This window comes from Gasterosteus aculeatus, chromosome 10 (assembly GCF_964276395.1).
Source record: "Gasterosteus aculeatus chromosome 10, fGasAcu3.hap1.1, whole genome shotgun sequence".
NCBI classification, from domain to species: Eukaryota; Metazoa; Chordata; class Actinopteri; order Perciformes; family Gasterosteidae; genus Gasterosteus; species Gasterosteus aculeatus.
The window spans coordinates 11,601,576-11,623,799 of NC_135697.1; the positions used below are offsets into that span (position 1 = coordinate 11,601,576).

General features: G+C 41.3%; 2 protein-coding genes and 1 pseudogene across 5 annotated transcripts; all 3 read right to left on the reverse strand.

Moving 5' to 3' along the window:
* Positions 1-134: 134 nt before the first annotated feature.
* On the reverse strand, positions 135-5,960 carry cdca7b (cell division cycle associated 7b). 4 transcript variants are annotated; one of them, XM_040188689.2, is made up of 10 exons: positions 5,626-5,960; positions 4,475-4,618; positions 4,263-4,360; positions 3,489-3,711; positions 3,343-3,405; positions 2,670-2,849; positions 2,128-2,277; positions 1,865-2,014; positions 785-921; positions 135-571 (listed from the first exon to the last, which is right to left on the reverse strand). In XM_040188689.2, exons 1-10 carry the CDS (start codon positions 5,641-5,643, stop codon positions 550-552), a joined length of 1,185 nt encoding a protein of 394 aa, XP_040044623.2. In that variant the 5' UTR covers positions 5,644-5,960; the 3' UTR covers positions 135-549. The 4 variants fall into 4 exon arrangements, with proteins under 4 accessions (XP_040044623.2, XP_077937875.1, XP_077937876.1 ...); XM_078081749.1 differs by having other exon boundaries at positions 769-921; positions 5,626-5,942; XM_078081750.1 differs by having other exon boundaries at positions 4,475-5,353; positions 5,626-5,706.
* A 2,858-nt stretch (positions 5,961-8,818) lies between these two features.
* On the reverse strand, positions 8,819-9,601 carry LOC120826787 (galactose-specific lectin nattectin-like). The gene is made up of 2 exons (XM_040189336.2): positions 9,061-9,601; positions 8,819-8,850 (listed from the first exon to the last, which is right to left on the reverse strand). The coding sequence occupies exons 1-2, from the start codon at positions 9,566-9,568 to the stop codon at positions 8,819-8,821; spliced, it is 540 nt and encodes a 179-aa protein (XP_040045270.2). The 5' UTR covers positions 9,569-9,601.
* A 1,600-nt stretch (positions 9,602-11,201) lies between these two features.
* Positions 11,202-11,853, reverse strand: LOC120825940 (ladderlectin pseudogene; annotated as a pseudogene).
* Positions 11,854-22,224: the final 10,371 nt, after the last annotated feature.

Below are 22,224 nucleotides of genomic sequence, written 5' to 3' on the forward strand. Positions count from 1 at the left end.
TCAGCTGACCTGGAGCTGACCCCTCCCACCCGAGGCGTGTAGCAAGCACACAAACGCAATTGGCAACCTATCAGAAAACTGTGGGGTGTGTGAGCACCCCCCCCCCCCAAAATGCATGATGAAGTGAACATGGCTGATCATTTACAGAATGATGTTTATTAGAATTTACAGTGGACTGAGACCTACAATGCTGTCCAGTCAGCCACTTTAAAGTAGTCGGTGCGTAAAAAGATGGTATATGAAAAATCCATCCATACCTCGCATTTGTTTAACAGTTGAAATAATCAGAACAAAAAATGTACAACTCAACCGAGTGCTGACCTAAAAACAAGAAGAAAAAAAAAACTCCCAGGGTGTATAAAACATTAACAATGTATGTGCCTGGTGTTAAAGTGGCATAAAAACAACAACTTTGTCTTCTTGCTGTTCATAATCAGCTATAAAAGGTTGATCTAAAAATGTGCTTTTGGAATGAGTTCCACAGTACTGTGCAGCACGACAGCCTGCTTCCATCTTCCACCAGCAGGAGCGGCTTCTTCTCTCTGGACTTCACAGCAGATCCCTCTGAATGCTGCAATGGAGACAAAACAGTAACGTGAGCAGCTGAGATCTCGTCGTGGCCACAACTCATCGTCACTCTTACTTAGAATTGTATGTTTACGCTTCAAAACCCCAAAACATCAACGATGATCAACAACCCTCGCCGCTTGTATTGGATGGATTAATGCCTCTCTGACCAACAGTTTCAAAACGAACCCATCACTTAACATGATAAGCGACGTACCTCTCCAGGTACTCGTGGACGTTGCCGTGGCCGTTGTAGCGGGCCAGTCCCACCAGGATGCCGGTGGCACAGCGGCCCTCCTTCTTACGGCACAGACTGCAGTTACACATATCTCTGCAGATGGGGCACGACCACGTCTGTGGGAGAAAAGGTCCACGTCTTCAACATTTTCAAATCACCTGCTTTCGCTTATTCCGGGAATGAACACTCAACAGGGTTTTTTTGTGATTCGTATTGGTTGCTAAGTCATGAATTTTCCTGTGATAACACATTGTGCCCAGTGGTTTGAATGAAAGCCAAATGCTCCCCAGAGCAAAAAGACAAGGAGAGCATTCAAACGGGGACCTAAAAACAAACTATGGCCTCTGAGACCAATGAGCACAATGTAAATATGTAACAGAAAAATATATAGAATCGAAAGGAAAAACCTTTCACACACAGAAGTGAACATGCTAATCAATGTAAGGTTACATTCACATTCTTTTGCTTTCATTTAATTGTTCAGAAATTGTGCATAAGTTTCTCTAGGGGGGGCTCTTTGTTTGGCTGAGCAATGTAAGCCCACATCTCGTATATTATTCTCAGTATTCTCTTGTTGAATACTCAGTTCAGCTTTGAATCAAAACAAAAGGTGGACGTGGATGAGTTCCAATGTTTTCCAGATAAGATTCAAGGTGCTTGAAAAGAAAATATGAAAACATTTCAATAACGGGACGACTGAAAATGAATCTGAAAGCCTTTGAGATTCTCTTTTAAATATATTATTTAAAAACAATAACAGGAAGGCAAACCCCTGATAAACATGAATATTATCTTGCTGTGTAAAATTAAGCCTGATATACATTTTAAGGGAGAACTCTTTGAAACACCAGACACATCAAAACAAAGGCCTGTAAACAAAAATAAAAATCCCTTTGTTGTGAATTGTAGTCTTACGACATACCCTGTTATATATTATTTACTTGTAATGTTCCCTTAAGCTTTTATATATTTAGTAATGGGATCAAAAATCATGAAGACAAATGTTTTTTTTCATTTGTAACTTGCACATGGCGAGTTGACGCGCGTGTTCGCACTGACCGGGTCGAGCAGCACATCGCGGACCTCCTCTCCGTAGCGGTTCTTCAGGCACGGCCCGCAGAACTGACCTTTGCCCCCCACACAGAAGCCGCTGCGACAAACCGTCTTGGTGTCCAGAGTCTTCTGTCGGCACTGGTGGCACGAGCTGCCCTGGAGCAACGGATGAAATGAAACGACACACAGTGAAGAAAGCAGCCGACCCAGAAACGCAGTGGAGTACAGAGCCGAGGCCAAGAGACGGGTGAAAGCCCGATGTGACTCACTGTGTCCTTGTCCCAGATCTTGTCTTTGCTGCGGTGAGCTATGTTGTCCAGGTCTTCTTGGGTGATGTCGTCAACTGACCTCACCGCATAGTGGCTCCTGCGGGAGCCGCGGCTCCGCCTCCTCCTCTTCCCACCCACCTCCTCGTCCACCTGCCCAATCACAACCAGCAGATTGAGAATAGTTGTGTTCAAGTCTCGTCATCATCTTATTTTTCAGATATTGAATTTGTAGAATGTCTGCTCGGATTAAAGTTAAGTATAAAAGTATGCATTCAGAATGTTACTTTAGTAAAAGTATTAGCATCCAAGGTTTTCATTGCATAATTATTTGTTGTATTTTTTATCAATAATCTGAATCTCCAAAGTAGCCAATAACTAATATTGTCAAATAAACATACATACAAACAAACGTAAAAAGGAACAATATTCGACTGAAATATAGTGGACTGTATAATATAATGGAGTGTTCTTCATAGAACCAGCCTCTTCATTTATTCGACAGATGCATTGAACTTCCATGTGGGGGGGGGGGGGGGTCGTACCTCCACCAGTCTCCTGATGTCCACCGTCCTGGGGTTTCTGATGGCGAGTGGCTCGCTCTTCTCCACGCCAAAGTTCTCAGGAGGACGAGCTTTACGAGACGGGTTCCTCCTTTCAGACCCCATCTCTGGTTCCAACTTGCGTTTCCGTGGCAACGCTTTCTCCGATGCCCGCTTCTTTTTCTTAAATAAAACATAACAATATGAAAATGTTTAAAAACATGTCCCACACAGGTTCTATCATTTATAATTACAGCTTCTTTTTTTCTGTTGAAAAAACGGAGTCAGAGGACAAACATGAACACATATAAAAATATCTTTAATGATGAAGTTGTTGATTGTACCATGCGTCTTTAATCTCAAACACTCAAAAAATGTAATCTACATTATACACAGTTTTGTACACAAGGTGACCAAATATTTAATTACTGGCAACTTCTCGTTAATTGGTTCTACGTAATCAACATATTTCCACATTATTGTATCGTTGCATTCATTTTTTGTAATGTCTTAAACTTAAAATAAGACATCCTTTAAAATTGGATTAAAGACAATTTAGCACCGTTTGTGTCGATTCGAATATTTCTCATTGTTGTGTTTTGTGTTTCTTTTTAGCCAATGTGGAGAAATGTATTGTGGCCTAGCTGAGGTTATAGTTAGTAGTAATAGTACTCACTGGAGGGGTGGTGGGCACAGTGAGGTCAGCCATGGTGCTCAGATCAGCAAACAGCTTGGCCAGCTGAAAGGCAGCAGCAGAGAGGAGTGAAGGACATGCGACAAAGAGAATGTGGAGAAAACACCCAAAGGTTGTTGGTTCATTACCATGGCCTTGTTTTCCTGGATGTTTTTGTCTCGTTTCCGAAGGCTCTGAGACAGGACCTCCTCCTCTTCATCTTCCTCCTCCTCCTCTTCTTCATCCTGCTGCTGCGGCTTCATCCTTTGCCTTCCTCTGGCTCTCTGTGAAGGAGGAGTTTCTTTGACTGGCTTTTTGGCATTTTTCTCTTTTAGTTCCCGTTTGTGGGTAGACAATCTTTTGACAGGAAACCTGAGGGACAAGATTAAAATAAGAATCACCACATCTATCATCTGGGCCCTTGGATAACTGGCCAATACGATAAATAACATAGAAAACTAGGACGAATCTATAGAGAATTAACCTTTTTTTAAAGGCCAAATCATAATGATTAGTCCCTCTATTTCTGGCTGATCAGGATTTGCACCATCAAAGGTGACGCGAGTAATTAACCTCACAAGTAGATAGAGAAGGACCCAAAGCCAAACCTTGCCTAGTCAAGACTAAAAACTAGATTTAGGAAGTGGACATTGTTGCTGTGAAGCCACCCATTAGTGTGCAGCCTGCTGTTTTAAAGCCTGGAGTTCACCGTTCTGGACATCGCCATTTTAGAAAATGTTAAAACGCACTTTCGCATTGGCTTCACTTCCTTTGGTAAAAGACATGTTCATGCTGCATTTTAGGTTTTTGTATCATCATCATCATCATAACAGTGCAGACGTTGCAATCACCTGTAAAAGTTTTTAAAAAACTACCCACATGCTTATTGGGCAGTTGACGCACACATACACACAAACACACACCTCAGGGCGACTAAAAGACTCCTCCTCTTTGGCGGGGGGGCTCCCTCATCATCAGAGTAGAAGCCCGTGTCAAAGTCGCTGTTCTCATATGAATCCAGCTGGAGGAAAAAAAAAAAACAAGAATAAAGAGCATTTAGTCTGGAGCTCATTCGGCTTCAGTGTGTCACACACACGTTCTTCAAATAACAACGGCAACAATAATCATTTCATACCTTGGCATTTCGCCGCGTGTAAAAAGATCTCCGGTCCTCTTCTTCCTCGTCCTCGCTGAAACCTTCAAAGTCCTCCTCGCTGTCCGACTGGCTGAACAGACGAGCCAGCTCAGCAGTGATGAACTTGGATTTGAAGCACGGAGCCTGTCGGCACACATGTTGTATCATAGTTAGTGTTGTTGTTGTCCTTTGAAAGAAAGCCCCAAAGTATAATTCAGATACAGTCGCAAACCAGATGGAGCACAATTCCTCCAGTGCAACAACATCGGCCTCACTGAGGAAACGCTGAATTTAGTACGACTCCTTCAACGCACAACTTGCCACTACCAGCCCGACGGACATGGAAGTTTTTCCTGTAGAGTCTACGTTGGGAATTACCCAAACCTGAGGACGTCCTCGTCACTGCCGGCCCGGAAATCTTCTCAGCCACGACAACGTGGGGTGGAAAAGGAACACACACTTAATCCTTGTACTCTGTCGACATTGGCTTCACTTCCTCATAGTTTAGGGTCCCAAAGACCCTAATGCAGCACGTGTGATAGATTTATAATGGAACATATAATCACGTTAAGATGTGTTATACATTATATGGGCAGTGCATGTATACATATCTATTTTTTTTATATTTTGATGGTAAAGGTCACCAAACACAACATGAGGAATAAGTAGTCACATATATTGTAATAGGCTTGGAATCTTTGCAAGTGAAACTGTATTTTTTTTATCGGGTGAAACAATCAGGCTGTGTCTGATGCATTTCTGCATGCATCTGCATATCTTCTGCATATCTGATGAACCATTGCCTCCAGAGTTTGGGGGGGGTGTTGACCTCTGACCTTGCAGCAGGGCGACCATTGAACACCGTTTCACTTTGACCATCTGCCCAAAATAGAAACAGCAAACGTGAACATTGGCGTGAAGCTGCTCATGTGTGGGCCGGGTGGTCAAAACAAAGACGTAAGCATGACCAGCATTGCAGGATGTCTGTGTTGCAGGCCGAACAAGCTAACGCTAACACTAAAGCAGAAAAACTCATTTTTTCGAAGAACGATACGAATGAACTACGATTCAAGCCCCGGTTCTTATCGACTTTTCTTTGTGACAAAACCGCAACGTGGAGCTACATTTAGACGTACTGTTCTGCCACTTACCTTTGACGCGAGTGTCATTTTTATCTCCCTTTATCGGTAAATTTCCCTTCCACAGAAACTTTTGTCTAATACAAAAGCTATAGAGCAGCGGTGGGTTTAAAAATGAATAACAGGAGAATAACGGTCGTTGCAAAAGTGGGGGATTTCATTATTGGCCCTGTGCATTAATGTTTAGTTAAGTCCAATACTTGGACTTTGGAGGCTCTAATTAAAGCCGAGCAATGTTTAGAAAAGTCACAACTGCCTCACACTTATCAATAAAGAGATTTCTGTCCATCTTTAGAGGAAGTCTCTCTTAACAACCCCCCTCTTACTGCAAATGGAGCAGTCCGCCGTTCGCGCGAAAAAGGTAAATGGGCGTGGTTATATCTGCCACTATAATAACGGCACATTAATCAAGTTACAAGGAATAAATCCGTTGGGTCTGTTTCTTTCTTTGAAATATAGATACAAACAATTGTGTACTATTAACCAACTTAATGACAGCTTCCTGAAAAGATGAAGCATTCATAAAATAGACACAAAAATACGTTTCGCACTGGTGGAATCTAACTATGGATGTAAATTCAATTTTGATGAAGGCTACTTTTATGTACTTCATTTCCAGGTTATGCAGGTTCAGCACCACTTCATATGCAAATGCAATATATACATCTTACTCCGTTGTATTTATATATTTAAGAGTTTATAGTTCTAAGTCTACTGGAATTTTAAGATTTTACATCTTATTCTGCCGCTTAAGAAATACGTTTGCTTACAATACTTCAGTTATCTCATGATACAAACCTTTTTAAAAATGTTTACTTGTATTTGCGTATTTGTACATTATAGTCATCATTATATATTGACTAAATTATCTAAATATTTGTTCTACCACTGATTTCAGGGATTGCCCAGCATCGAGGTAGCAGTTTGGGCTTTGAGAGCATTTCTAACATGAATTTTGAAAACAAAAATATATCCAAGAGATAATATAGCTAAAGCCAGAGAAATGGAGCCACAGCCTGTGAACTCTTTTTTTTTAAGCCTGGCCCTGACCCAAATACTCTTTGTCACTTGTTTTAATTTACAAGGGCACTCAGCCAGATTGTCAATTAAACACCACCTGCATCAACGCCTATGTAATCGGGTTGTCTCACACACCTTCATTACTACATGCACTACTGTTGTTGAGTTGTCAGAAGGCTGCTGGGTAAAATACACGTCAGGGTGACTGTAAAATAATAGGGCTTAGCAGCTTCAGGAAACCATACTGCAACACCCGGGGCGCTAAACACCGCCGACCAATTACTGACTGCTTACCACAGTTCATGCCAGCTGGAATCAGCGGAGGGGAGACAGAGGCAGCTGTTTACGCAACTAGAAAGTCTTTATATTAAAGTCCACAATTAGTCTTTCAGATTGAAAATGTTCTCCTCTCAATCTCTTCCTCCCGCTGTCCTCATTTCCTTTCACTGCTCCCTTCCTCTTGTGTCCTTCTCCAACAATAACCGTCTTCTGGTTTTGGGTCATTTCGATTTAAACTTTTAATAATAATGTGAGTGTTTGGTCTGTTGGCATTAGTCAACAGTACAGAGAAGGATCATGTGTGTGATCATCTCACGACATAATCTTATAATGGTATTTTATGGCGTTGTGAGTAGATTGAGGACAAGTTGGTCAGTAGTCTGGTTTCTCCCTTTGTTGCTTGATGTCATTTTGCTGTCGTGTCTAGACAGTTATCTTTCTTGCTGAAACAAGAGTCACGTGATACTATATATCACATGGCAGTGATACTGTATATTCAGAAAAGTCCCAATACAGAGAGATATTTTAAGCATTTCCTCTTCAGTTTTGATACTGATGTTATTATAGGTTGATCAAAATTGATTATGGTTTTGTAGATTTTTTTAGATGTGCATATAAAATGAACTAAGTGGTTATACTTATGTCAAACCATGAAAGCTGTGTTGTTCCCAGATTTAACACACACACACACACACACACACACACACACACACACACACACACACACACACACACACACACACACAAACACGCAGTGGATGATAGACAGTTGGAGCAGAAATTCAAAACACCTAAAAATATATATTTACACTATTGCCGTATAAAGATTCCAATTTTTAATTGTGATTTATCGCTAAAATTAATTTAATAAAATCAAAGCTATTTGTCACTGCAGGGCTTCAACGTTTTATCTAGTTTGTTTAAAAAAAAACAAAGGCACCTTTTGAGGTTTTCAGGTGAGGCGAACAACCTGAATAAAGATCTACAATCCAGCGTGTGTATATAAAATGACACAACAGTAGTGGTTATTCATAACTTTGCTCTCATCAACTCTGCTGCCTGGAAGAGATTCAGAATGAAAAGCGATCTCTACCGATCTCCATTTATCCGGCGTGCAGGTGAGCCGTTGCAGCAGTATAAGGCCCACCTCCCAAATGCTCTCATTGGTTAAGATGCGTGATGACGCCTCTCCCAAGACAATACTGATAAACATTGCACCCTGTCTGTGATCCGTGGTGGGTCTGTATATTTATATTCATAGCCAGTGGACAATGGATCTCACACACACAAAATGATATTTCATAAAAAAATGTTGCCGCATTTCAGTTAACGTGTTGATGCAATAACAACGCTTAACATGCCTAACTCTAATTTACACAAAACCTGTGGAGTGTAACATCATTTTCATAGTATCAGTATTTATTTTGTTATGTTTTTGTTATTTTGTTATGTTGTGTTATTTTGTTGACATTGAGGATTATTGAAGTGACTAAAAAAGCTCATATTTATAAGCTACATTTTACTAGAATATCAAAAATGTGTCTGTGGTGGAAATTTGTGGGAATTCAAAAGTATTTTGAAGTCGCTGTGTGATTATTATTAACTAGAATATAGAAAAATCATAAAGAATACAGAAATCATCAACACAAGCGGTAAGTACAGATTGTTCCCTCTCCTTCAGAGGAGCAGGAAGAGCAGACAAAGCTTCTTGGTGTAGGAGAAGCTTTAATACACTTCTGAGAGGTTTGTGTGGTCCAATCAGAAGGTTGCAGATTAAGGGAATTTCAGTTGGAGACCCAGATGTCGTAGAAAAAACACCTTGTCCCTCCCTTAACGTCACCCAGGCAATAATTTGCTAACAGACAGAAGGAAAAGCGTACATCGGTTCCAGCTGTAATAACAGAGTTTAGGTCACAGGTTTCCCAACAAGATCACATTCTGAGAAACCCACAATGTGCAGATCAAAGATTCTCCCCCAACAGTGTTGAAACAATGTGATCAACAAGAGTTTAATTTGTGAATATCCAACATTAATCAAAATATACATGCAAATACATACATTAATCTATACACACACACAAGTGACTATTCATGTCTTTATTGTAGAGGCCAAAATGCATGTCAACAGTACAACAAGTGAACAATGACCAGGTTCAATCAGACATGTTGAACATCTTAGACGAGATGCACAAACAAAGGGAACATTATAAGAACAGAAGTGGTCGTTCCATTTCTTGTAGGAAAAGTTGGTTTCGACACAGCGCTGTCTTCCATCGTAGTTGTTTGGCTGTCCTTGGGCCCAGTAGGTAAAGTCAACATTTGATCCATCAGACCACATCCATGCGCTTTCTTTGTGACAGTCACTCAGTCCAATCCAGGTGCGTCCCTCAGCAGGGTCGGAGCTCTTGATCAGGCTTTTGACAAAAGTCTGTTCTTGTTCACTGTGGATTGACACCAAATTGGCTCCATGTGACACACAATGGATCTCTGCATTGGCCCAGGACATCCCTGTGGCAAAGTACTTGTAGCAGCGGCCGTTGAAGCTGGACCACGACGTGGGACAATCGGTCTGCTCTGGTATCATTGGAGCGACATCAGAAGGAGGCGCGGCACCCACAGCCAGACCCAGACCCAACAAGAAGAGCAACAGGAGCATGCTGGTGTCTCTTTAGGAGTTGATCTGCAACGTTGGACGAGATCGAGAAAAACTAGTGGGATGAATGTCTCTGCTTTCTTATATAAGATCCAGATTGGGTGTTTTCACTGTCGCCACGATGTCATTGGTCAGGCCAAAATGCAAGTCACAACCAGTGAACAGTGACCAGGTTCAATCAGCTGAACAAACAGGCTCACCTGGAGATTTCACATCAAAAATATGATCCTAATCCTAATACCAACTACTAACTTTGTTAGTTTGCTCTAAATCAAAATGAGATTTAAACTTAAAAACAGTGTGAGTTCAGTGGTGAGCGTGTAGAAAAGTTTTATCGACATTATCAAATAATCACACACTGTGGTGTTCCTGTGGAGACGTACTGTGGAGGGCGGCACGGTGGCGTGGTGGTTTGCACTGTTGCCTCACAGCAAGAAGGTCCTGGGTTCGATTCTGCCCAGTGGCCTTTCTGTGTGGAGTCTGCATGTTCTCCCCGTGTCTGCGTGGGTTCTCTCCGGGTTCTCCGGCTTCCTCCCACAGTCCAAAGACATGCTCTGGGGATCAGGTTAATTGGGGACTTTAAATTGCCCGTTGCTGTGTGAATGTGAGTGTGAATGGTTGTATGTCTCTGTGTAGCCCTGCGATTGGCTGGCGACCAATCCAGGATGTACCCTGTCTATTGCCCGAAGTTGGCTGGGATGGTGCAGGATAAGCATTTTGACGATGGATGGATGGATGGATGTGGTGTTCCTGTCATTGCAACAGTTGTGGTGCCCCCATGTTTATCTGACACGCATGCTGGATGGAAAAACCTGCACTTGGTAAACACTTTGTACACAACTTCTGATCATAAGAAGAAAGAAAGAAAGACAAGCTCACTCAGAGATGTCACACAAAGCCTGTAATTTATTCATTTCAGTCAAAGCATTATATAACTCTGCTTTAGAAGAGACATGTGGCTTCAGGTGTTAGACGATAGAGCACATTTTGCTTTGTGACTGACTATTTTTTCATTTACAACTGATAGATAACAGATCAAACATGAACATATACTGTATTTACACATCAGCAATATTACAATAGTACAAAGCCTTTAATTTGTGCAAGACAGAATAGAGCTGGCTATGAAATAGTTATTTCTTAAAAGGGTCTGTTACACGACTCCACAGTATTTATGCTGCAAGACTTATGTAACTTTTGTCTCTGAAGAGTTCTCATTTCTATATTACAATTTGTGATGTAAAAACATATTGAAAAAAGTAACATGGAAGGTGTGAGGAGCGTTTGGATGGTAAAAAAAAAAAAGAAAGCCAATCATTTGTGAATTAAGTTTGCTCTTTAGAACAAATCCTTTCATTTTGACGTCTCATTGGGAAACTAAATGACTCTTTACATTACAGTGATTTAGGTCCATTGATCCTGAAAAATAAAAAGGATTTACAAGTACGACCTGTTATCATTTGACGGCAGATAAGAACTCACTTGGACTGTAATTACTGTTTTATAAATAGGTTTTTGCAACGCAGACTGACTCAAAATCTGTGGGTTTGTTATCAAAACACTCAATTTGATCAACAAGAGTTCCATTTGTGAGTAGCCAACATTAATCAAAACAAAGTTTACACACACACCGATACACACAAGTGACCATCTGTGTTTTTATTGTAGAGGCCAAAATGCTTGTAAACAGAACAACAAGTGAACAGTGACCAGGTTCAATCAGACATGTTGAACATCTCAGTTCCTAAGGACAGCTTAGACGAGATGCACAAACAAAGGGAAGATTAGAATAACAGGTCCAGTCGTTCCATTTCTTCAAGCCGAGATAGTTGGTATGGACACAGTGCTCATTTCCATTTGTATTGTTTGGCTCTCCTTTGTCCCAATATGTAAAGTCGACTCTCGATCCATCAGACCACATCCATGCGCCTTCTTTGTGAGTGTCACTCAGTCCAGTCCAGGTGTGTCCCTCAGCAGGGTCAGAGTTCCTGATCAGGATTTTGATGAACGACTGTTCTTCCAGACTGTGGATTGACGCCAGGTTGGTTCCAAGTGACACACAATAGATCTCTGCATTGGCCCAGGACATCTGTGTGGCAACGTACTTGTAGCATCGGCCGTTGAAGCTGTACCAGAACATGGGACACTGGCCCCGTTGTAGTTGAAATGGAGGGTCATCAGAAGGACACACAGCCCCCAGAGCCAGACCCAACAAGAAGAGCAACAGGAGCATGCTGGTGTCTCTTTAGGAGTTGATCTGCAACGTTGGACGAGATCGAGAAAATTAATGAGACCAATGTCTCTGCTTTCTTTTATAAGATCCAGATTGGGTGTTTTCACTGTCGCCACAATGTCATTGGTCAGCTGAACTTGGCGAACACTTTCAGATCGCCCACAGTATCTGGATAGAAGCCAAAATAAACCAGCAGGTCACCTGGAGATTTTACATAAAATGGTGATCCATTTTATTATTTAGGTTATTGTTTTGAATTCTCTCTGCAATAAAGGCCTCAAACATCATACTTTATTACAGTCAATCCTCCACAGAGCCTGAAGGAGACAATGTTTTAAAAAGTATATCTATGTCTGAATGTTTGCTGCTTACTACACCAGTCTTTACTGCTGTTTCTGTTACACAAACACGTAATACCAACTTTGTGTTGCTTTAACCCCAAATGAGATTTATTGTTCATTATAGATTATTTGTGCTGCTGGATAGTTTACTTTTATTTGCAACAGATGTGCTGTTCTCATATCTATTCAACACACATAGACTGGAGCAGGTAAGGAAATCAACGAAAACCACATTTTAATTACATTTTCGGGGAAAATTGTTTCTAATGTACCACAAATACATTTCAAATCACGTTCGCTTTTCCAATAGCACTTTTGGCCCCAGCAAGTCATACAACGCATCGCTTCCATTTCCAGCTTTCGGGCATCCAGTCGTTCGTTTTAGTCTGCCTCCCAGTGAGGAACCATGTCATCAGACTGGCTTCACCCAAAGTCTCCGTTAACTTATTCTAAATCATGTCTGCAACTGAAATGAATCATTATACTTGGTTTTGGGTTTCTTCAATTTACAACATTAACCGTCTGTTAAACACTACCACCAATATGTACACGATGAAATGGCTTTTTCTTGGAAACGTAGAGTACCAGTCAAAGGTTTGGACACACTTCATTGAATTGATTGATAAATGCAGTTTAGTTGTGTGGGAACTGTCATGGTGTGAGGTTATTTTCTGTTTTATTTTGTATTTCCCTGCCCCTCGTGTCCTTGAGTTCGCTTCCCTTCCTCCCCTGGTGTGTCTTTCCCTCCCTATTGATGGTCTGCATGGTCCCCAATTGTTCCTTCTTGAGTCCGATCACCTGCACACTCTCAGTGTATTTAAGCCGTGTGTGTCCTTTGTCTCATTGTCGGTTTGTCTTATTTCCTACGTGATTGCTGTCCCTCAGTGTCACAATTTTTCTGATAATTCAGCCTATTTTACCCCAACAACTAAACAAGCTTTATGCTGCTCAAACTCAAAACAGAGTGAATTCATTAGTGTAGAAAATGTTGAGTTTTAATCTACTTGAATATTTACTGTGGTGTTCCTGTCATTGGAACAGGTGTGATGTTCCCATATTTATCTGACACACATACTGGAAGTGGAAAAACCTGCACTTGGTCAACACTTTTCCTTGTACACGTGTACACAACTTCTGATCAAAAGACAAAGAAAGACAAACTCACTCACATGTCACACAAAACTTTAATTCATTACAGTCAAATGTGGACATAATAAAATGCTGCTTTAGAAAAGACACGTGGCTTTAGCTGTCAGAGGATAGAACACAAGGGGAGACATTTTGGTATTTGACTATTTTTTCATTTACAACTGATAACTAACAGACATGAACATACACTGTATTTACACATCAGCAATATTACAATAGTACAAATCCTTCAATGTGCCCGAGACAGAATACAGCTGCTTATAAAATTGTTATCTCTTAAAAGTGTCTGTAATGCAACTCTACAGTAGTTATGCTGCTAGACTCATATAACTCATTGTCTCTGAAGAGTTCTCATTTCTGTATTAGAGTTTGCGATATAGAAGCAATTGTAAAAAAATATCACGTAATATGGAAGGTGTGAGTAGTGTTTGGATAGTAAAAAAAGACAATAATTTGTGAATTAAGTTTGCTTTTTGGTTCAAATGCTGTTATTTTGACACTTCGATCCTCATTTGGAAACTTCAACTCTTGAGACTACAGCGCTGTAGGTTTGTCCATTTATCCTGAAAAAGAAAAAAGATTTACAGTCCAAACCACGTGTGTCCCTCAGCAGGGTCGAAGTTCTTGATCAGGGTTTTTACAAACACCTGTTCTTGTAGACTGTGCATTGACACCAGATTGGCTCCAAGTGACACACAATGGATCTCTGCATCAATCCAGGACGTGAAGCAACGTACTTGTAGCTGCGGCCGTTGAAGCTGTACCAGAACATGGGACACTGGCCCCGCTGTAGTTGAAATGGAGGGTCATCAGAAGGACACACAGCCCCCAGAGCCAGACCCAACAAGAAGAGCAACAGGAGCATGCTGGTGTCTCTTTAGGAGTTGATCTGTTGATCTCCCGTTGGACGGGATCGAGAAAATTAATGAGACCAATGTCTCTGCTTTCTTTTATAAGATCCAGATTGGGTGTTTTCACTGTCGCCACGATGTCATTGGTCAGCTGAACTTGGCGAACACTTTCAGATCGCACACAGTATCTGGATAGAAGCCAAAATAAACCAGCAGGTCACCTGGAGATTTCACATAAAAACAATGCTCTATTTTATTATTTATCTAGATTTTTGTTTCGAATTCTCTCTGCTGTGAAGGCCTCAAACATCAGACTTTATTGCAGTTCATCCTCCACAGAGCCTGAGGATGAACCTCGGAGGGAGAGAATATTTTAAAAAGTATATGTCTCTATGTGTGTTGTTTACTACACCAGTCTTTACTGCTGTTTCTGTTACACAAACACGTTATACTAACTTTGTGTTCCTCAAACTCTAAATGAGATGTAATATTCATTAGAGATTGTTTGTGTTCCTTATTAGAAATAGTGCTGCTGGATAGTTTACTTTTGTTTGCAACAGATGTGCTGTTCTCATATCCATCCAACTCACAGAAACAGGAAAGGATCTTTATCTGTAGAATACAATATTTATGTATTGCGGTTTTATTCTTTTAGACAAAAAGAAATATTCATTCTTGATTAATGTAAAAAAAAAAATGTCAGGGTCCATGTTAAATCAGGCACCTGAAAGAAGAACGAACGTGATCAAAATTTGAAGCCCGTTTGGGGACATCAGGAAGAATTCAGCCGAACAACTTCCCTCATTCTGGTAGATTTATTTGTCAGATCACAGGTGAAGTATCAGCGCTATGGCCAGAAGAACAACTGACTAACATCAGGAAGAACATTTCGTTTTGAACAGGCGATAGATCACAGCGGCGGAGGCCAGGGGTGAATCCATCCAAAGGTCCTGTTCATTGAGCATTTCGACCAGGAGAGGACGCTGCTCTCTAACTCATGAAGGGACAGAAAGAAACTGCCTGTGCAGAAAGTCTTTGTCTGACAGTAACGGAAACAAGCAAACAAACAGAAAATTACAGTTCAAACAGTTGGTCTAGTAACCCGGCTTTTTTAAATGCCACATTGCTTTTCTTCTTTTCTTTTCGTCATTTATCCTAAAAGCGGCTAATGTTTCCTCTTTTCTCCCTTTACTGTTGTCTGCAGATGGCCTTACCAGTGTCTAAAAGAGATTGTGGGAAGGGCTGAGAATGTTCACGTCTGTTGCAAGTGGCGATTGTGGTGAAGCTTAATTCTGTAAATAGGTTTAAATGAGAGTCAGAGAGGACTAAAGTTTAGATCCTCGTAGATATCTGGAGCTTTAGTGTCTGCAAGTCTAGACACTCAACACTGGGATAAAGTGGTTAATTAACATTTTGATTACAAGAGAAGTAAATGAACTAACAAGTATGTTTAGCCTTCAGGTGCATATTGACCACGCCTTAATGCCGATTATTTTAAACAAATGAAACAGAAAAAAGGAAAGTCAGACACACTTAGTTATATGCATTTAATGCAATTAAATCACCTGACGTTCCTGGTGATAAATCAGGAAATTGCTTGACTTTATGAGTGAAAGTGGAATTTAGAATAACCAGCAGTTCACTGGTTTCATCTGGAGGAGGAGCAGACACAGTCTGGCCTTTACTGACACACGTTACTGACACATACTGAAACTAAAATCATTTCGGTTTAGACTTATTTGAAAATTTGTAATTTATTCTATTATAGCTGGATAGGAAGGAACTGACTAGGAAAAACCTTTAAAAATCACAATCGATTTCAATGTCATTAAAATATATATTTGATCTTTCTCTGTCCCAGAGAGTACAGATTTAAAAGCTAACACTGCACTGTCCCTGATATATACAATAACTGCAGCTGTTTATTGATTTTAGAGAGACCAGTTATCTCAAAGAAAATCATGCTGCAGGTGTTCATTGTCAAATTGAACAAATAAAAGCACAAAAACAGGTTTTCTTCGAGCTAACTGCACTTGGCGCGTGCATTTTGTGTATGTGGAGGCTCATCTTACAAAACTGTGTGCGTCTGACAGGATTGCTAGAAATGAGAGAGTGCAGCTTGGTGAATATGGCTTGTGACTGAAGCGGCATGCGAGGCCGCGTGGTCACCAAGCTGGCGTTTAGACTGCAGAGCACAGGAAGCAAGTCGACTGGACTGACCCTCCCTTCATTGCTGTAAATAAGAAAAGAAAGGTCTGATCAGAGCGAGAGGGAGAGAGAGAGAGAGAGAGAGAGAGAGAGAGAGAGAGAGAGAGAGAGAGAGAGAGAGGAGCCTTTAGTTAAAGAAATGAGAAAAAACAGAATGAGAAATATAGAGCGAGGGAATGAGGAGGAGACAGAGAGAGACAGGGAGGGGAGCGAGAACAGGAGAGACGACGTGGCAGGAGGTTTTGTCCGATGTAGACCTTGGACGGGATGATAGGAATCTGGGTTCATCTGAGGATGTGTGCAGGAAGAAAGCTCGGCATAACCCTCCATGAGTGTGCTGCAACTAAACAGTCATTAACTTTCAGACGCTTATAACTGCTGTTTGCAGTTTACCTGAGGGGACTTTTTGCATCATGCAATTTTCAATATCAATTTGATGCCACATCACACAGCATTAAATGTAGTCTAATATTTGACTAAAGTAACATTCAAGGTTTTGCATATGTATCAAATCGGATGATTGCTTGGTTTGACAAACACTATTGTTGCGTACAATCTTCTCCTCACTTTTTTTTCTTCTCTTTGCAGACAGGCTTCATCACAATGATTGGGCTGCCCCCATTAAAATGGAACTTCCTGTTTGTGCCCAAGAAAGAACAATTTAGCTGTTGAATAAAGGTCTCAAAGGTCAAGGGTCACTACCTACTGAAGGTGACTGTTTAATAAATCAAATCCTTAGTAAACAGTCAAAAAACTGCGTGATTCAGGGAGTCTGACATTTACAGTATAACTTGTTTAAGCTCTTTTTATAGTTGTTGCCCACAATTGCAACTTTTCTATCATTGTTGAGTTTAACACAAATTCCAAGAAATGAATCTCGAAAGCGAATGAGGTGTAAAACCGTTTTGGCGCCTGTGTGCAGATGCGGGGACAACTTGTGAGGTGTTCCTGTGAAGGTTTGTGACACTGAGGGAATACGGATGCTCTGCAGAGCAGACGGTGGGTAATTGAAGGCTTCACTTCGCGGCCCACCTTTCAATTTACACTTTATTGCTGTTGAAATGGGGAGATTCCCTCAACCTGCAATCACAGGTCACGTGCCTTTAAACACAAGGTACTGCAGGCACACACACACACACACACACACACTCACTTCACCCAAGTCACCTGACAGAAATAGGCCTGCGATTAACAGGTGTGTGTATAACTTCTGCCCTCTGTGCCTCATTAGGGGTGTAAAGAGAAATTTGAACAAAATGAAAGAATGTATGATCTACATGACCTATCCGAGCTGCTCAAAGCTCAGCTAAACTAAATCATGTTGCCTTTTTATTTGTCCCTTTTGTTTTACAGCTGGAGTGGTTGATGCAAATCTCTGACCGTAACATTGAATATGAAGCTAAAGCCAGTTAGCTTGGCTGAGAGAGAAGACCAAAAGTGAATAACACGGAAAAGAGAAAGTGGGTGAGGAGCTAGGAAGCAACGGGTGTCTCCGGGTGGGGACGGGAGGAATGGGTGGGAATATTGCTGGTCGCAAAGAGAACGGGGGGGAGGAGAGTGAAGAGTGGCTGTGAGTGCTGGTTGCTGCCTCTCCATTTTGACCTCCCATCAGTGAAAGCAGCTAATGCAGCTCATAAGTAGAGCGACCCGCCTCCCGCATCCTTTCCCCTCATACCGGAGGTGTGTTTACCTCCCAAAGAGTGTCCTCCCGTGGATACGCCCACAGCAGCACCTGGGCAGGATCATACAACTCCACCTCTGACCAGCAGGGTAGGGGAGGAAAAAAAAGATTGGAAAAACTAAACTTTCAGCCATGTGATTCCATATAAGATTCTTTCTTGGCTTTTTTTTACGTTTTGCATTGTTGCTGACGAGCGCTGCAGGCTGAGACAATCCAGCAGTGGGAGTCTGAACTCAGGGAAAGAGAGAAAGGGTGGTGTGTGGAAGAAGAAGAAAAAAAGGCGTGGGGGGAAGGGAGAGATTTGGTACGTTTTAAGATGTCTGTGGAAAATGAATCATGGGGGCCTGGACAGGGAGAGATGCAGAGGAGAAACACATCTGGTTAGGAAGAAAAAAAGAAAAGAATAGGATTGAGAAAAGAGCAGAAAACACATTTCCTTTAGCAGAGTTAAAAGATGTGGAGGGTTTGTTTCAAAACGGTGTGCTTTTTATCAGAATACAGCAATAATGAAGAAGAAAGGTGTGAGAAGAAACGGAGATAAATAAAAAGGGAGACGCATGTGTGCGTTTACGGTTCAAAAGTTGACAGAGTGACGGACGAGGAGGGAATGGGGGGTGAAAGAAGACTGAGAATTGTCATCTGTGCGTTTAATGCTATGTTATTCTAAGCCTGAGACGTTCTTCCTAAACACTGACTGTTCTCCACAATAGGCGGGCGGACTCATGGAAATGGGATCCAACACTGCCAGCTCTCGATTCACTTTGGTCTCCGTGGCTTGTCATTAAGACTTTTTTTTTCTTCCTCTTTTTCTCTTTTAGAAATGGGTTTGAGCCACGAGAGGCAGACACCATCTCAGCAGCCCGACCCCGCCACGTCCTCTCCAGGTCCTTCATCACTGTGCACCACATTATTATAGGAAGAAACGTTACATTCCATTTTATGTGATATTCCGTGTAGGATGCTGTGCAGTTAATAAAAATACTGTGTTCATCTTTTGCACAGGGCATCCCGAAATTCTTTAAAAATCTTTAGGATTTGTGCTTGAAATATGGAGCAACGCCTGATGGGTTTGAACGTAGCTTGGTTTAATAATAACTGGTTTACCTGCAGTAGTTTGGAATGAGCAAGTTGCTTTGAATTAAATTAAGACAAAATCCAATATATTGCACATGCAACACTTTGGTCCTTAGGCTAATGGGAAATGCTAACCCTTAGTGTTTCAAATGCTAGCATTACCTCAGAGGGAGTACAGACATGGGACAAGAAAGAAAAAATTTGAATAAAATAGACAGAAGGTGAAAGGCAGGAAAATTCCTCCCATGTTGAAAAATACCAAATCTGTGAGGCTGCAGGTTTCAAGTTCACACTACCTGCTCAAATTCACTAAAAGTAAAATCTTGCATTCCTCTAAAACCGTTAAAGACCGTAAAATTGGACACCAAAAGGCCTCGTCCTTTGATATAGAATCACCATTGATCCATCGAAACAGTTTAAAAATACAAGTAAAATGTCTAAGAAAGCAAAAGAGAGCGAGAGAGAGAGAGAGATTGCTCTGATGGCAAAGACTGGTGTGTGTGTGTGTGTGTGTGTGTGTGTGTTGATACTGAAGACCCCTGGGAGCAGTTGGAGGAAACCTCCTGCTCAGTGTGTTCATCCTGTCCGACACCGGCTAAGAAAATACAGCAACATGTGCGCCTCACCACCAGACATGCTCACCTCCATGTGTGTATTAGGGTGTGTGTGGTACCGTAAACCAAGAGGATGATCACTTGGTGTGTAGAATCCCATCCTCTGTGTCTCATGCCTTAAGTAGCACTCATTTTTTCCCAATGCTTTGCTGTCACTTCAGACAAATACAGGTGTCACTGCTGATGACTACATCCTATGAGGTAGAAAACTGAAACCCTGACTTTTATGTATATTCCTCGCACATTTATTCTAGCTGAAATGATTATGAAACAATTATCAAACGAATGTTTGAAACATTGGTGTTACAAAAAGTGGGACACACACTCATGTTTGAAAGAAAAGTTGTATGTGGATTAAATATGAAATGATGGTGAGATTCCTCAGTCACGTGTTTATGTTTTGTAAGGGAAAACATGGATTGGGCATTGTGGTTTTGCGCAGGAGGAACAGAGAGATTTCTCGATCTTTTTCTCACAGCAAGTCTCAGCACATCGGTAACCTCTAACATCCACGATGTCGACCATCCTGGTCTCAGAAAAGTAAATGGTTGCTGGACAGATGACGGTCAGGTAATGCACCGGAGGGGGGAATTTTCCAAAAGAAAAAAGTCCATGTATAACCACACCAAAATCTGAAATGAAAAAAAACACAAGTGAGCATCTTTTATAATAATAAAATAATAAAAGTTGTTTTCTGTTTGGAAAGGAAAACAACTTGTAGGATAGAAGCCCAGCAACAGAGACATTGTTATTATTTCCTTGTTTAGATCATGATAAAGTCATTTCTTGTATTTTTTGTGAAGATCAGATGAATATAAATCCTGATAACAGTCACGTGTGAACCCTGTGATAAATAACAGTTTCATTTCAATGGCCGATTTCTCCACAATCTTTATTCCTTCAAAAGTGTCACAGTCCATCTCTCCATGCTGAAGTACTTTCGTAAACATCACGTGGACCTTTCTCACAATAAACTGTGATTGCCATACTAAAAGGTGCAGAGTTTACATGGACTCGTTACACAACCAACAGTTAAAAATTGATCAGAAATTTACTCGCCTGGAGTATTTTTAGTCTTTACAAGCCACCATTTGCTCATGAGTGTGCGGCCAGTGTTGCTCAAGTGCAACATTCAACGGTGTGAAAAGTAACCGAGGTGCCTTTGATGCCATCATCAGCTCTGGAATCAAAGGGATGTGTTTCATTATTATTTTCTTGTCAACCTTTCTTGCTTTTCGCGTAGCGTGTCGCGTAGCTTTTTACTATGTTATAATTGTTGAGTTTGTGTCTGTGCATCCCATGGAAAGGAACATTGAGCACTCGGCATTTGAAACCACTGTATATATTTCAGAAATCCAGACATGTTCTCTTCCTCCCCTCCTCCATCCAAATCTCGCTTGGAGACACGTGGAAGAAAATTCTGGTCGTCGAGAAGCTTTGGGCTCGGCAGAAAAAAAAAACCTGCATTGAGCTTCTCTCTTTTTTTGTTTGAAAGAAGACTCCGCCTCTGCATTACGACTGGCTGCAGCAAATCATCTGGTTAACAAACTGAACCGGGTGAAGAGGGGAAGTGTGGACACGCCCTGAAGCTCTGAGGTGCGTGTGTTTATATTACTGACAAAATGAAAAGACAGAGGAAGAGTACAGCAAAAAAGAGAACAATGCCAAAGAGGGAAGAGTAGAATAAGAAAGAGAAACGTATCTTCTTCTTTCTACAAAGCGGTATGATCTCGCCCGAAGCTGGCTGGGATAGACCCCAGCCCCCCCGCGACCCTGTGTGCAGGATAAGCGGTTTGACGATGGATGGATGGATGGATGGACAAAGTGATATGAGCACATTTGTATCTCAGGCATCAGAACTTCATGTCAGAAAACAACAATCAGACGCGTGGACATATTTGAGTGCGTGTTGTCATTGTCAGCATTGGGGGGCTTGTTGTTGATCTGCAGGCAGCTTTGGTGAAGAAAAGGTGCGCGTGAAGAGCAGTGAAAGTGAGTGAGACAAGCCCGTACCTGTCTCACCCTAAACCCTGGAATAACTGCACATTGTTTTAACAAGTGGTCTCCTCCATTAGTCTTTACTGCCATTATAAAACCTGTGCTCAGCTGGGTCCCCACACATCGCATTCTTTTTCGCTATTTGCTTGTGCAGAAAACACCAACTGTAAGTCCTGGCCAGTTTAAATCTTTATAGTTGATTTGAATTGATTGAAAAGCGCCCCATTTTTGGGGCCTATTCCTGATTTCCTGATTTTATGGTGAACACAGGGTTTGCTTACTTGAAAACTTCAAAGCCAAACATCCCCTGAGAGTAACAGAGAGTAACAATACAAAAGAGAAAGTACTCACCTGAGAGTGTAAAGGACATTTCCTTTCCCCACATAATGAAATAAAACAGCCTATCTGCCCATTTTCTAGTTTGGTCTTATTTCTATAAACGTGTATTATTTATATGTCCATTGTAAAACATTGCCACCGGTTCAATTAGCTTAGCATAAAGACTAGTAA